Source organism: Mus musculus, chromosome 11 (assembly GCF_000001635.26).
Source record: "Mus musculus strain C57BL/6J chromosome 11, GRCm38.p6 C57BL/6J".
NCBI classification, from domain to species: Eukaryota; Metazoa; Chordata; class Mammalia; order Rodentia; family Muridae; genus Mus; species Mus musculus.
In genome coordinates this window covers 44,454,504-44,471,192 of record NC_000077.6, presented here as the reverse complement: position 1 = coordinate 44,471,192, position 16,689 = coordinate 44,454,504, and the positions used below count along the sequence as shown (strand labels likewise).

The following is a 16,689-nucleotide window of genomic DNA, read 5'->3' as shown; positions in this document are numbered from 1 at the left end:
TTGTAACTGCCCTTAAAAGCCCCTTTCCTGTTTTAGCTCACAGGAACTAAAGAGAGCGGCTGCTTAAGAAGAAAAACTCGGATAACTATAATTTAAACGGAGTCTCCGGTCTCTCCGAGTGACTTCGAACGCTGCAGCATTTATTTCTATGAAAGCATGGCATTCTTCTGTAAAGAGAACTAGCTTTCCTTGCATTTAAGGAGGCAAAGCAAGCACGAGTGGGTGGAGCCGACCGACACACAGATCTGGAACACCGTTGTCACACGGATATTTGTTCCATGAGTGTTTGGATCACTTTGGCCGGCTTTCCCCTGGAGTGGGCAAATTATATTCCTGGCTCCTTGCGTCTCTAGAAAAGTCTCCTCTTCAGTCCTCAAAGGTCGGCTTCATTCGGAACGCGACACTGCCACAGGAGTCACAGGGCTCCGCAAAGCTCAGCTCTGGTGGAAAAAAAAAAAAAGTCGCCACCGGGCCGGAGCATGCGCAGAACAGCCGGCGGCGGCCACCAAGAACCGGGAGGGGTCTCTTTCACAGAGGTCAAAGTCTGGAAAACACTCGGCCGGCCTGGGCTCCGCAGGCGTCACATCGGAGGAGAAACCAAACAAGCGGCAGCCGCATTTCCCCCTCCCCTACAACACATTTCCGGTCTCAACCACACTTTCCGGTCCGCCCGCCGGTTCCGGTCCCGCCCCTCGCTTCCGGTCTCCTTAGGTTCCGCTGCGGCCGGCTTTTTCGTCCGCTGTAGCTGGTTCCGCCGCGCTCCAGGTGAGAGGACGCGGGGTTCTCCGGCGCGCCTGCCTGTGAAGGCGACGCTGCGGCCGGGGGATGCCACTGAACTGCATGCGCCCCGTGGTTTGTCTCGCTGCGGTCCGGGTGGGCTGGGACTGCAGCTGTCCCGCCTGGCCCCCAGAGGCCCCTGTCCCGGCGCACTGCGGGTCGTGGCCGCAGCCTTCGCATCCGGCCTTCTCACCTGACCCCAAGGCTTCCCACGTCCCAGAATGTTCTGCGTCCGCGGGCCTCGTCCCCCGCTCCTGCAGGGTCTGTCTTGTCCTCCCCTCACGCGGGTTGTCGAAGGCGTCCGAGGCAGCTTGTTTCTGAGACTCTGCCTGTCTTGGGATACTCCCGGGGCAGTCCGGGCTGCACCCCGCGCGGCTCCTGCGGGCCGGCGCCAGGGCCCGCGGCCCAGCACCGCACGCTCACTCTTGCCGGGCTGGATGAAAAGTTCACACTGTCACTTTTGAAATTGCCGCCGTTGGCTGCTTTTCGTGATGCGGTGTTGGGCGAGAGTCGCTGTGACTTATTTTGCAGGTTTCTAATCTGTACAGTGAGGTCGCTTGTTAGTCCAGGATTGTGAAGATTAAGATAGCGATAGTTAACGTGCTCAGCCCTCACTGCTACCGTTCTCCTAGCTCCTCGCGGCTTATCAAATGCTGTCAGGTGTTAGCGCTTATCAAAACACATACATGTGAACTGACTCATCTCTGGGTTTGGAAGGCTGAGGGCTAGAGAGGTAAGAGACTAGGCAAACCCAACACAGGATGTTAGGCAGAACTCCAGTATAAACATACGTTGATTACATATCCCATAAAAATGTCCTCTTTGAGTTGGATCGCCATCACCACCCACTCCCACCCCCCAATTTGGGGGACAAATGTGATAAACCATTAGCATTGTATGAGAAAGTATAAAAATGCCCATGCTTTTTTTGTCCTGCATGATTCTCAGTAGTGATGAAATGAGATTCAAAAATTAAAAAAAGTTTTAAGAACTTAAGCTGGAAAGGTTTGTATAACCTTTTTTTTTTTTCTATGCCCAGAGTCTTGGGGCATTTGACAACTTGTCTTTACCATTTGTAGCACAAGTTCTTTATGAAGTAGTGCCTGTTGTTAAGTGCATGGGGCCCATGCCATTGGCAGGTTTTTCTAAAGCCGGTAACAGAAGAGCCTAGAGGAGTAGCATGCTCAGCCTCTACCACCTCAGAGGTGGTAGAAAAAGACTGGTTAAAGTGGACATTGTTAGGTCTCTTTCCTTATTCTGATGATACTTCCAAGAAGTCTTCATCAAATTTAAGTCAGTGGTATTGGTTGAGAACCACTGGTCAAAAAACTCTCATGGTCTCCAGACTACCCTGCCCGTCCAAGCACCGGTTAGCTCAGCTCAGCTCAGCTCAGCTCAGCTCAGCTCAGCACAGCTAGAAGCCTTCCTAGCTCTTACGAACAATCATTCCTGTTTCTGTGTCTTACAGATTTCAAATTGACCCACATGCCTTTTTAGCCAAGGTCATAAAACTTCTTAGGGCAGATTCTGCCTAACGTGGCATCGTTGCCCTAAGTTAGCATGCTTGCAGGTTTTCTGCAGAACATTAACATATGAGTAAGTAGGTCTAAGTGGGACTCTAAAGGGAAACGGACAGGGAAGCCAATGTGAATATGGATTTGGTACGCTTTTCGAAGCACAGTAATAGATTTCTACATTAAGTCTTTGCAGATTGTTAATTAAAATTTACCTTCTCTCAGAATTGGTTGTGATGCTTACGATCACATGATCAAATACTTCATCACCCACGCGAAAGCGCTGCAAAAAAACGCCAGTGCTCTGAGATTCGGGAACTCAGTGCTCTGACCTATGAAGGAAGTGAGGTTATAAGTGTTGACAGCTTAATGGGACAAGCAACCTGTGTTTAGTTGTTAGGGAGAATAGCAGCTGCCATGTAACATTTCTGTGGTTGGATCTGTATGAGCGCATTAAAAAAAAAAAAACCCTACAGTTTGATGCTTTGACTCCTGTAGATGGACTCTGAGTTAGACAGCTGTGACATACTGGATTTAGGATGTGGTGAGATTTAGTCAGGGAACCAACACCAGTTTTGTGCATGTGAGTAGATTATGTAGCTGTTTCTTTTTCTTTTTTAAAAATTAGATATGTTCTTTATTTACATTCCAAATGTTCTCCCCTTTCCTAGTTTTCCCTCCAAAAATTAACTATCCCCTTACCCTGCTCACCAACCCACCCAGTCCCGCTTCCTGGCCCTGGCATTCCCCTATACTGGGGCATAGAGCCTTCACAGGACCAAGGGCCTCTCCTCCTATTGATGACTGACTAGGCCATCCACTGCTACATATGCAGCTAGAGCCATGAGTCCCACCACGTGTTTTCTTTGATTGGTGGTTTAATCCCAGGAAACACTGGGAGTACTGGTTAGTTAACATTGTTCCTCCTATGGGGCTGCAAACCCCTTCAGCTCCTTCATTAGGGACCCTGTGCTCTTTCCAATGGATGGCTGTGAGCAACCACTTCTATATTAGTCAGGCACTGGCAGAGTCTCTCAGGAGACAGGTATATCAGGCTCCTGTCAGCTGGGGAACAAAATGCCTATGGAAGGAGTTACAGAGACAAAGTTCGAAGCAGAGACGGAAGAAATGACTATCCAGAGACTTCCCTACCTGGGGATCCATCCCATAAACAACCACCACACCCAGACACTATTGCAGATGTAGCTGTTTTCGTAATGGCAAAGAGGGATATTCTTATCAGACACTTTAATTACATGAGATGATCTTCATACATCTGGTCAGTTCATAAAACATAAAACACATAGTGGTGTATAATCTGGGACTGCCTAAAACATAATAAACGTTCAGCTTTAGAGTTATTTTAAGAAGTACAAAGAGTTTACCAGGCACTATGTGAGTTAGAAATGTTAACCGATTTACTCTTCATAAGAACCCTAAGATACAAATAGCATTCCTTTGTTTTACAGATAGGAAAGGCATATGCTAAGGGAAATACATAGTAAATGGGAAATCTAGAGTCTAAGCCCAGATAGTTTGCTCAGGGTTCAGTGCTAATGAATTCCTCTCAAACGTTAATTGAACATAGGTGTCCGTTGTGGAGGGACTTGCCTCTGCAGCATAAATCCAGCCAAACAGAGCAGCAGGGTAGGTAGCTCATTGGTCCTCTCTAGGTGAACAAGAGGAGGAGTCTGAAAGAGTGGTAGGAAATACTAACATTAAGCCAAAATAAGTAGGAAAATTGTCACGTGTAGAATTCGGGGAGGTCCTCTCTGAGGAGGCACAGTTATCTCTACCATCAGACTGTACAGCAGAGTTCAGGCTGCACATACAAGTTTGTGTTTGACCTGTCAGTTTTCATTTCCTCGTTTACATGTGCCTGTCTCCTAGGTGTTTTGTTCCTACAGAAAGTCCTGCTTCATATGCGTGAAGAATGGCACTCCCCATCATAGTGAAATGGGGTGGGCAGGAGTACTCAGTGACCACGCTCTCAGAAGATGATACTGTGCTGGATCTTAAACAGTTCCTCAAGACCCTTACGGGAGTGCTCCCAGAACGCCAGAAGTTACTAGGGCTCAAAGTTAAAGGTAATGCCCACTTCATGGTTTCCACACTAACAGTTAGGGCTTTTCATATTTGCCATTATAGGCTTTTTTTTTTTTTTAAGAAATCTTTCAAAAAAAGAGATTTTTAAAAGAAAGCTTTAAAATTTTTTTTAAAATTTCTTTTTATTTTCCTTAACTTGTTTAAGTAGTAAAAATAAGAATAATTAATGTAGTTGAAAATACCACTACTATTTAGATGACGTTGGCTCCCCTGACAGTTGATATTTACTTGTTAAGGCTTTGACACAGAAATCCCAGATGAATCATTTATTTCTGGCATCTGCACTTTACCTTTCATTATGTCTTGGGCCTTATATTCTCCTCAGATTGTCTCTCCTTTCAGAAGTGGAGATTATGTTTTATTGCCATTGTTCCTTCCTAGCTCCCCTGTATCTTTTGTGTCATTGACAGGTGAGTTTGGAGGAAGAGAGTCTGTAGGTTAGTCTTTGGCTTCAGGGCTTCTAGGACAGCACTTTCTTTATCTTGAGCTTCGCTTAGTACACTAATGGGCCAGATGGGACTCAGGGACCCAACCCTTGTATGACTTGTGACTTACTGTGCTAGATACATATTTAGGAGTAGCGATTTTTATTTTCTTCTTTAATGTAAAACTACCAGACCTGTCAATCAATGTATGGCTTTTATGTAATGGAATAGTGACTCAGCACCTGAACCTTCGTGAGAAAACAGTCATTTGCTTGTATTGTAGGCAAACCTGCAGAAAATGATGTTAAGCTTGGAGCTCTCAAACTGAAACCAAATACTAAAATCATGATGATGGGAACTCGAGAGGAGAGCTTGGTAATGTTTACTTTTGTTACCATATGACTTTTGGAGGTGGTATGATGTGATGATGTGCACGTACTATTATAGTGTAGTTTAAATTGTGGTGAAACTTTCCATCTAGTGATCAGTGAAAAATAACTGCACAGTGAGTGTGGTATTAACTCCGCAGAATTAAGTAGTGGGATATTTTAGTATGTAGTTAGTTGTAAGTATATGCAACCAGTGTGGTAAAATTTAACATGGCAGATCTGCCCACGGGACTTACAGAATGAGCAGTTAACAGTTGGATTTTCCCACCATGTTTGCTTGAGCTCAAATTACCAATACTTGTTTGTTACGGTGAAACACAACTTTCCTGTTTTAATAGGAAGATGTCTTATGTCCTCCTCCTGACAATGATGATGTCATCAATGATTTTGACATTGAAGATGAAGTAGTTGAAGTAGAAAATAGGTAAGTGCTTTTGGCCTTCAAAGACATTGTCCCGTGGGAAGAGAGGAGACCGTCACCCTGTTGCCCGTTTCTCTTAGGGAGGAAAACCTCCTGAAGGTCTCTCGCAGAGTCAAGGAGTACAAGGTGGAGGTGCTGAACCCTCCCCGGGAGGGCAAGAAGCTCCTGGTGCTGGATGTTGACTATACACTGTTTGGTGAGTCTGTTCAGCGCCTGCCTGCTCTTTTACCTGTAACAGTTTTGTTGTCCCCCAGCATCTCAGTGTGCACATGAAGTATTTAAAGCTTCCTTTATTGTTACAAAAGCAAATCATTCACTTTAGGAAATAACAGCTGAGCAAACGAAGGTATTACCTGAAAATTTAAGAACAAAACATGGCCACATTTATTGGGGGGGGGTATGGGGGACTTTTGGGGTAGCATTGGAAATGTAAATGAAGAAAATACCTAATAAAAAAATGAAAAAAAAATCTTCTACCACCATCATGAGAAAAAAAAAGATGGCCACATTTAATAGTTTGATTTTTTTTAAAAATTCATTTATTTATTATATGTAAGTACACTCCAGAAGAGGCCATCAGATTTCATTACAGATGGTTGTGAGCCACCATGTGGTTGCTGGGATTTGAACTCAGGACCTTTGGAAGAGCAGTCAGCACTCTTAACCACTAAGCCATCTCACCAGCCCAGCCCCCTGATATTTTTTTTTTAATGTGTTTGTATGTATCTTCTTTTTTTGTTATTGCTATGAATTAATTATACACTGTGCTGGCCAGTTTTTATGCCAACTTGACTCAAGCCAGGGTCATCTGGGAAGAAGAAATCTTAATAAAGAAAATGTCTCCATATCATTGGCCTATAGGCAACACTCTGGTGCGTTTTCTTGACTGGAGGCCTCTGCTTACTGTGGGTGGTGCCTCCCCTAGGCTGGTTTTTCTGGATGCTATAAGAAGGCAGGCTGAACAAGCCATGGGAAACAAGGCAGTAAGTGGCATTCTTCCATGGCTTCTGCTACAGTTCCTGCCCTGAATTCCTACTGTGACTTCTGTCCATGAGGGACTGTGACCTGAGAGCTGTAAGAGAGCTTTGTGTTCATGGTCGTCTATTGCAGCAATAGAAACCCCAGCTAAGTTTCCTATAAATATCTGTATGCACATAGGTGTTTGTGGGCCACTGGATATGGATGTGACCTAGTTTAACCAACTCAGTCCTCACTAAAACTTTTATGAGGACTATTTTAAAAATAGTGTTTTATATTTTACCCTTATTTTCTGTTTAAGTATATTCAGGCACCTTTCTTAAATTTAAAATTACTGATTTCAATCGAAAAAGAAAGGCATTCATTTTATCTTCTTGTGCCTGCAATAAATTATTTCTGATACTAGAATTTTCTTGCTTGTAACCCTAAATGTTAAATGTTTTGTAACTTAATGTGCACTTTGAATTAACCAACTGTTGTGCAGTGAAGTTGATTTCCTCAGGATGATAATTGTATGTGAGTATGGGGGTCTTACTTAGTGTTCGTTATTGTAAATAATATTCAAACTCAGTAAGAAAAGTGTCCAGCAGATCATGGAAGCCTGAATTCTCCGTGCTCTTTGCACATTATACAGAATTGGTCCACTGATGCTGCAGTTCACAGGTGTCAAATTCTGTGTTTTGTAAAACATCTACTTGTCCTCAGTGTCTTTCAGTTTCCTGTGCTTTGCAGTTGAGTGTATTGTAGCTCATAGACTACTTTGTTTACCCAAGTACTTGTCCCAGATAATAAACTAATAATGTTTTTATGATCCACTTTCTTTTAGATCATAGGTCTTGTGCAGAGACTGGGGTAGAGCTAATGAGACCATATCTTCATGAATTTCTAACATCTGCATATGAAGATTATGACATTGTTATTTGGTGTAAGCTTCATTTTCTTTATTAGATTTCTATGGAAATAAGGTGGTTACTTATATTATTCTACTGTATAAAGCATGGCTTAAAAAGACTTGTTAAATGTAAATGTTTTCTCTTTTTAAGTAAATTTCTAAATTTGACTTTCTTACATTATTATATGAAGTAAATGTATATTTGCTTAGACATAGGTGAATATAGGATAAGAATAGACCATGGTGTTAGAATAAAAGTAGCTATTTGTTTGTTTTTGCAGTTGGGGGGTGAACTAGGGCTTTGTGTGTACACTGGGTACTCTGCGCTGAGCTATACTCCAAGCCCTTACTCTTCAGTACTTCCTTCCCTTTCTTTACTCTAGTTTCAAAATATTTCAAGACAGACTTCTTTTTTAAAGATAAATCTTAGTGATGGACAGAATGAAGAACAGTGTGACTTGCTTCAGGAAAAATTAATACACAACAGGAGCAGGGCTTCTTAGGTTGAGGTCTGGACATTGAAGGGCATGCAGACCCACAATAGAGTAGGAACTTAAGTATCACTAAGGACATGTTTTGAGTTTAATTGACCACCTTCTTCCCATTACCTGATAATTGAAGCTAAGCCCTGATTGCCATCCCACCCCCTATAAACACTTGAAGTTCTTTGGCAGTTTCATAATCAGAGAGTTTCCCTGAATGGAATAGGATCCCATCAAGTATAAGATGTGCAGTCGGCATTGACGAGAGGCATTGATGACAGTGCAGGCTGTAAGCCTCCTTCCTGCCTTCCTTACAGGCTGTAAGCCTCCTTCCTGCCTTCCTTACAGGCTGTAAGCCTCCTTCCTGCCTTCCTTACAGGCTGTAAGCCTCCTTCCTGCCTTCCTTACAGGCTGTAAGCCTCCTTCCTTCCTGCCTTCCTTACAGGCTGTAAGCCTCCTTCCTTCCTGCCTTCCTTACAGGCTGTAAGCCTCCTTCCTTCCTGCCTTCCTTACAGGCTGTAAGCCTCCTTCCTTCCTGCCTTCCTTACAGGCTGTAAGCCTCCTTCCTTCCTGCCTTCCTTACAGGCTGTAAGCCTCCTTCCTGCCTTCCTTACAGGCTGTAAGCCTCCTTCCTGCCTTCCTTACAGGCTGTAAGCCTCCTTCCTGCCTTCCGTGTGATTCAGAGTCTTTTCCTTGCTCAGTGACACGGAGCTCACAACTCTTTCGACTAAAAACGTGATCAGAATGTGCTGATTTTATTGTTCAGTTTTGTAGAAGAGAACTCACTGAAGCAATTTTTTTTTTTTAGCATTTTGACATGACATAGGACAAAAGGAAGTCAGTTTCACTAAGTTTGACTTAGACTTTTAGACAATCTTTATAGTCATATATTTAAAAATCAGTGGTAAATTATTTTATTGTTGTAGATTGAAAGGGGTACTTCACTTTGGAGCTAAACACACTAGGATATTAATTGTTTCCTTTGTGAAATCAGGCAGGGCATTTAATCTCTGTGAGCCTCATGCTCTTCACCTCAAAGTAGTAACTTGACCTATATTTTAGATGGACTGTAAAACTAGATGTCCCAGTGTGGTAACCAGCACCACTGCTAACATGCAATGATCACTTCACAATGAACAAGTATTTTACTCTGTCTCCTTGTTTTTCATCTATAAATTACATGTAGAACAGGTACTAGGATAACTTTTTCTTACTAATGTTTTCATTGTAGATAGGACACTTTAAACTTAGAGTTTTACTGACCAATTAATTTTGTATGTAAAGTGCAAGCTGAGACCAGGAGAGCATGTAAAGATGAAGAGTGACTTTCCTGTCAGTGAGTGTCAGTCAGAGTCTATGGAAGCAGACATGGAATGGAGAGGGACTGTGTATATTTGTCTCTGGTCCTTTTAAGGTGCTGGGCTTAGTGAGCTTAATTTGGAAGCCTGACAAAGTACACACCGTCATTAGTCCTGGCTGGTCTGCCACACGTTAGTTAGTCTGCGTGCTCTGCTACTCCACGTGCTTATGCATTGCCTGGTCTGCTGCTCTGCTGCCAGAGAGGCGGGATTTACTCGGCTCACACTGACTGAGGAATGAACAAATAGTGGCAGGGCTGATTTAAAAGGAGTCTGGGTTTTACTGTAATGGTCACCTCTGTCTTATACATTAAAGTGGTTTAAGTTTTATACTTTTTAGAAGACACACTAAAGTAAGTTTATTAAGGACTATTATTCATGATGTTTTAACAATTGTGGTCTTGCTTAAGAAGCTTATTTATTCAGAAGAAAAAATTTTTAAAAAATGAAACTCAAAACTTTTCATATGTGTTGTATTATTCCTCATGTTTTAGCTGCAACAAATATGAAGTGGATTGAAGCTAAAATGAAAGTAAGTGTTAGAAACAAGCCATTTCACAATGCTTTGAAATCACATTTGACAGAATAAGGTTCTAGAACTAAAATAAATTTCGCTTCTATTGGCTATCTTTTAGTAGATACAGAATGCCAGTTTTGGGAGTAGAGGTGTGTGTGAGCTTGCTTAATGGTGGATTCATCTGAATGCCTAAGCTAAGAAACTTTTAAAAAAAGTTTTAAGAGAAAGCTAAGCCCCCTTTTACCGCCCTTATTCTCCCTAATGTTTGTTTTGCCCTTTGCTCTGGTGTTTGATACTGATGAGCTGATTCATTTCTAAAATGGTCAGTTAGGAATGAATCCACTTCTGGTTTACTCACTGACACAGTTCAGCAAACCAGTACTTTTGCTGTTGTGTAGCGAACTGTAGCTGCCATTGCTGTAGAAATTGGCTTGAGAATTTTGCAACTAGAATGCTCAGAAAGTCTGGGATTTTCCACATTTGTATTTTCACTGCATGAATGTTTGTGTTATAGGAGCTGGGCGTGAGCACAAATGCCAACTATAAGATTACCTTCATGCTGGACAGTGCGGCCATGATCACTGTGCACACGCCCCGGAGAGGGCTCATTGACGTAAGTCTGCGACTGTGGGCAACGATGACTGTACTTTCAGATAGTGCACTTTTTGTATTGAAGCTGACAGGAAAAAAAAAAAAACCTAGAAAGAATTTAGAATTTCACCTGAACAAGTAGCAAAATGACAGTTGAATGTTGACAGAGACATAGTATTTAAAGGATTTTTAACAGTTAGGAGGCAGGCAGATCTTTCTGTGTTCAAAGCTAGGCATGGTCTACATAGTGAATTCCAGGCCAGTGAGGGCTATATATAATGAGACCCTATCTCAAAAATTAAATTTAATGAATTAGTTTAAAAAAATTTAAAAATGAATTATAATGATGTAATTAAGGATACTGGAGGACTATCAAGAAAGGAGCTGCGTCAAGGCTGTGATAGATGAGAAAAACCACTGAACATTAGCAAGGAGCAAGCTGGAAACACAGCGAGTTCTGCTCACTCTTCTCTGGAAGAAGCTGCCGCACTGTAGTACAGGGATCAGGTTGCACGTGGACCCCTAGAAAATACCAGCAGACATCGGAGGAGAGGATCAGGCTTTAAAAATGGCTAATTTTAATGTGCTTGACTCCTCAAGTGACTGCTGCTACAAGGCCCTGCAGCAGGCATGGCTAGAGAGATGAGGGACCCGTCATCCGTGCCTTTTGATGAGGGACCCGTCATCCGTGCCTTTTGAAAACAGCCTAGGGATGGAGAGAGGTTAGCATGGTGCTGTCAGGGGTAAAATAAGTCCTCTAAGTATGTGAGGACTTGCTCAGTGCACACGCCAAGGCGGAAGTAGAATTAAGACCTACTGCATACCTTCTACAGTCTAAGTGTTAGGGAGCTTGGGAAATGCTAAGCACAGCAGGGTTGTAATAGTTGGTCAAAGGACAGCTAACTGCCCTTGGCTAAGAATGAGAGCTGGGTTTGGTGCTGTGTGCTGTAATCCACTTACTCCATTGATGTAATAGAGTAGTTAAGGACTCAAGTAGGAGTATCTAGGTGGCATTGGCAGGCCAGTGAGAATGGGTCTTAACCTTGTGTCCTATATAGTCTCTTCAGCTTAGTGGTGAATTTGCTGAGGCAGTTTTTTATTTAAAAAAACAAAACAAAACAGAAAACAAGCCTGGAGATAAATAAATCAGACTGTCTAGTACCTGATTTGGAAATTTCCTTTGTGCCTTTCTGTATTTTCAGATTATTCTATGGTCAGCAATGTTAGAATACTAATTTTTAAAAAGTAGTCTATGTTTGGGGGAATGGGTGTGCTAGACTTAATTGCCAAGCAGATGTGGGATCTTGTCTTGTTCGCTCCTGGTGTCTCTGAACAGTCTTGTCCTGGAACATCCTGAGACAAGTTCCCTGCAGACCCTGGATTCTGCCTTACTGTGTTTCTGTATTCTTGTCTCAGGAATTAGGCAGTTTTGTGTCAAGAATAAACAAATAGAAAATAATTTAGGTGAAAAAATGTTTAGCAACATTAAAATAGTAATTCATAGGGAAGAAAAAGTCATGTTAGACCAAAGAGGAGTGGAGGCCCCTGGGACAGCGTTTCTCTCCTTGCTGCTGAGTCCTCACATCACTGAGTGGCATTCCTGCCACTAACTAAGAATCTGCTTTTTAAAATGTAGTTAAGGCATTTTCTCAATGTTTTATTCATTTGTATTTATTCTTCAAAATAAAGTCAGCTTTATAGTTATTGAACTCATCTTCCTAGGACTGCATTGCTCAACCTGGGGGATGAGACCCCTTTGAGGGTTGAAAGATCCTTTCACAGGGGCCACCTAAGACCATCAGAAAACACAGATGTTTATATTACAGTTATGAAGTAGCAGTGAAAATAATTGTGTGGTTGGTGGTCTGTATTAAAGGGTCTTAACTTTAGGAAGGTTGAGAACCACTGTCCTAGGAAGCTATCCCTCCATCTCATGCAGAGCTGATGACCCTTTTATAGAGAAGCATTGTTTTCATTTTTCATTGTGTTAGACTTTTGGAAATCGTTGTGAATGTTGGCAGATATGTCTGTGTAGAAACCTTTGTAGTCCTAAAAACCAGGAATTAAAATTCTGTTGCTTTTTGAGGTTCATGGATCAAATGCTGTGGAAATCAGGCACAGGAAATCAAGCAGATTAACTCCAGAGCTGTGTAGTTGTCCTCTCTAAGAAGTTCCTAGTGAAAGGTCTTGAGAGAGGTGGCTGTTGATTAGTCTCTTTTTGTCTAGAATCTTCAGATGAAAATTATATGAAGTGTTATGGTTGGGTTAGGTGGGTTGGACATGCCCAGATGGTGGATAGTTGAGGCTCACACGCTGCCTGGTGATTAGCTGTTGCAGCCCCAGGCAGGAAGGAGCTTCCGTTACCTTAGAATGGGGGAACTGTTAATACATACTGAGTTAAATGTAAACCTTTATTTTAAGGTGAAGCCTCTTGGTGTCATTTGGGGAAAGTTTTCTGAATTCTACAGCAAAAAGAACACCATTATGTTTGATGATATAGGAAGAAATTTTCTAATGAATCCACAAAATGGACTGAAGGTAAGGCGGTTTTACTTGTTTAAGCTCATGTAACCTGAGCTGTCGCATGTCCTGAAGTTTTAGATGATCTTTCAGTTAATAATGGATGAGTATTATTATTGGTCTTGTAAGATGATAGAGTGGAAAACTTTGTTGCCTAGTGTTTTGACTGTGCTGTGTCTTTTGTCTAGATACTTAATCATTGTGCTACAATTGCTTATAGTAGTTAACACAGGAATGTGCAGTTTTGTGGCCTGGGAGCAGCATGCTAGACCATCAGGCTTAGGTGTATATAGAGTATATGCCGTGATTTTCATTCTAGGATGGAAAGTCAAGACTTGCTCAAAATCATGTATGCAATGGGTGTTTGACAGAATTTGGACAACTTCTGTGTGACTTGTTTCCTGGGGCAGTGATAATCTTCTCACAAGTCATATGAAATCTGTGTAGGAACTAGAGATATTTACCCTGTGGTGGAGAACTCTAGAGCTCGAGTGCTTCTGATGCTGCTAACATAGCTGCACGTGTAACACAGAGGTGCTCTGTGTCAGCAGTGAGGATGTCTCCATGTGCTGTGGAAATCCTGGTGCTAAGATGTTTTTTTTTCTCTTCCCTGAACCTCTTAGCCAGTTAGGTTCTGAGTATAGACAAGGACCGGAGTGTACAAAGTAGGTCCTTAAGCCTTTATAAATTACTGACTTGGTTTTAGCTGTGTAGTGAGTATAAGTGTCAGGAATGGTGACGCAAGCCCTGGAGTTTATCCCTGCAGATGTAGCCTGTCGGCTTGGGCGAGAAGCAAGTGTGCTCACTCTGTCCTCTTCTAATACTCTGAGACAAACCCCAAACATTTTATTTAGAATTCAAAGTAAAATGTGAAAGGCTATATTGAGTTGCATAAACATGTCTGAGCTGATCTTAAGAAAAGTTATTAGGGAAATCATTCAGAAGTGTGTGTCAAATTAAATAACTCATAATTATAGTCAAGATTGAGTCTCTAATGTTTGTGTTCCTGACTTTTATAGTTTGAAGTAATGCTTTTAAAATGAAGTATTAATATAAAATACATCAACCTTACAATTTGGGAGAACATAACTGACTGCCCTTTTTATGGAGACCGGTCTGTATAAATAAATGGCGAAGTAAAATGTTTATGGCAAAATGTGGCAGAAAACTGGTATGAATGTGTAATAGTCTCAGCATATAGAAGTGTAGAGTGGGGCCTACATGATGGCAGTTCCCTCCCCAGGACCCACATGGCGGAGGGGGAGAGCTGACTCCTGCAAGTGTCCTCTTTGTGTGCATATGGTATGCACAGGCACACAGCAAATAAAGAAAGCTCATGAGAGAGTGCTCTGGGAAAGATAACCCCGCTGTGCTCAGGCCAAGCTCAGATCTCGGCTGGCTCTGTCCACAATAGACAGTGGCAATGAAATGAGTTAGTGGAGAGCACTCAGGTGACGGAAGGAAGCGAAGTGTGAGCAGCATCGCTAGAGAGAAGTGGCTGTGTAGACCCCAGGCTAAGAGAGGCTGTGCTGTCAGTTAGGCTGAGAGAGAATAGGTAGGTGGAAGAGCTTAAATAATACCCATGACTTCTTAGAAACTTAGGTGGTAGGAGAGTCACTTGCACTGGTATTTTAGCCTCAGCAACTGACTGAAATGGCGGAGTAGCACAGGCTTTTGTTAACGTTCTTGCCACAAGATGAAGTTTGATGAGATTTGTTCATTTTCTGACAGATAAGGCCTTTCATGAAAGCTCATCTAAACCGTGATAAAGACAAGGAACTGGTGAAGCTCACTCAGTACCTCAAGGAGATCGCTAAGCTTGATGACTTCTTGGAGCTGAATCACAAGTACTGGGAGAGGTAACTGCTAACTATGTCGCTTTACTCTTGAGACCAATGAGTGAAAACACACTGGCAGTGCCAAACTGTGCTCTGAATTTTGTATAAGGTGGGAAAAGTCTGAAACCACTTTTTCAGTCTACTGGAGTCCCCTCAAAGGTATTTCCTCTAACCCCTAACTTTTTCATAAACCCACATTCCTTCGGGTCTTTAATATTCCAGTAGTAGGAACTTGAGAAGCTGGAGTCACTTGGGACAGTAATCAGCTTACTCTCTGAATTCCCTACTCCTCCCACCATGATTCTTTAAGGCAAGGTCTCTGTGTGAGCTACAGCCTTCTCTATGTTTTTGACTAGAGTCCTTTTATTCTTTGTTTTGTTAATATATTTTATGTGTGGGATGTGTGCATTCAGGTATGCCCTCCTTTAGTATCTTTTATTTCACTATATGCAGGAAAAATTAGATCTTTAGATGAACTCTGAGTTAATTAGAAATCGCAACTCTATGTAATATTGGGACGTAGGCAGTGTGATGTGGTATCTGGTGCTTACAACCTCCCAAGGCTAATTGTAAATCTGAGCAGCCTGATTTGGTGACCCGCTTCACTTTGTGCCTGAGAAATACGAGGAACATAGCACTCCACAAGTAATTACAAACTGTACTCATCTTAAAAGGTCTGCCCTGAAATAAGTCCTTTGGCATGAGAGGTATATTGCTTTACTGAGCTTAGTCTGATTCTGTTTTGACGAGTTTATCTCATTTCCTGCAGGTATCTATCAAAGAAGCAAGGACAGTAGTTAGCAGTTACACTCAGAGTTGAAGATCCGGAGGTCTGTGGACCTCTGTTTCTTTGCTAGGCATTACCACGGCTGTGCTGGACACTGAAGCAGATGCCAGCCTGCCTAGCTGTGGTCTTCCAATGCTTTGTAAACAAAGTGCTAAACAAACAAACAAACAAAAAGTTCTCTTCCCTCTATGTTAATTTACTCTTGAAGAATTGTTCTCTGGCATTAATTTTTGAGGTGTTTCCCAAATCCTCTAAAAATGGAAAAAGGAAAGGAAAATGAAAAAAGGAGAAAAATATATCTACGATTGCCATCTTGTGACTTTGGAAATGAGTTTTGTCTTATGCTTTTCTGCTTTTGTCTCCTTGTATAATCATCTGCCTGAGTCTGAGACCAAATCTGTCTTCAAACTAGCTAGTGCTTTCCCCCTTAAAACCAAAAGCAGCACCAAAAACCCCAGACCAGCTTCTAAGTAACGACCTGGTTTGTTATGCTGAAAACTCGCAAGAGTTGTCCTTCCTTGTCAGAGTTTCTCTCCTGCAGTCTACTCAGAAGATCCTGAAGCTGTGTTGTGTCAGTGCTCCTTAAGAATGAAGGACATCTGCGTGGTAAGGCTGTGCCCTACATGACAGGGACAGGACAAGCAGACTGAAATAACACAGCAGGACAAGGCCGAGTAGAAGCACTTCTGCCTAAAACTAGTCATGAGCACAGCTTACCACAGTAGTAAAAAGGCACCATCACCAACTCGACTCTCAGAAGCATGGATAGCATCTCTGCCTACTCCAGTCGGGTGTCATTGTAACTGCTAACACCGTTGCAGCAAACATCTAGCCATAAGATTAAAAATACCTGATACTTGCAATGCTTAAGCCTGCAAATATGTATGTGACTGTTGTTTTATGTTGACAGTATTGCTTTATACAGTTCTTGTATTGAAAGGAATTGCTCCTTTTAAATGAACAGGTGTACATTGTTCTTATGGGACTATTTCAGTGGTGTAAATAATAAATATCTTTTCTTAAAACATTGGTTATCTGTTTTATAATGTCTCAAATATTTTACCTCTTTGTCAGTTCACCAACCATGTTCAGGC

General features: G+C 42.2%; 1 protein-coding gene across 2 annotated transcripts; it reads left to right on the top strand.

Moving 5' to 3' along the window:
• Nucleotides 1–479: 479 nt before the first annotated feature.
• On the top strand, nt 480–16,622 carry Ublcp1 (ubiquitin-like domain containing CTD phosphatase 1). Of its 2 annotated transcripts, none has more exons than XM_006534522.4 (11): nt 480–765; nt 4,199–4,378; nt 5,106–5,197; nt 5,550–5,635; nt 5,713–5,828; nt 7,437–7,535; nt 9,837–9,874; nt 10,374–10,472; nt 12,872–12,988; nt 14,702–14,829; nt 15,578–16,622. In XM_006534522.4, the coding sequence occupies exons 2-11, from the start codon at nt 4,225–4,227 to the stop codon at nt 15,603–15,605; spliced, it is 957 nt and encodes a 318-aa protein (XP_006534585.1). In that variant the 5' UTR covers nt 480–765; nt 4,199–4,224; the 3' UTR covers nt 15,606–16,622. The 2 variants fall into 2 exon arrangements, with proteins under 2 accessions (XP_006534585.1, NP_077795.2); NM_024475.5 differs by having other exon boundaries at nt 645–765; nt 4,182–4,378.
• The last annotated feature ends 67 nt before the right edge of the window (nt 16,623–16,689 follow it).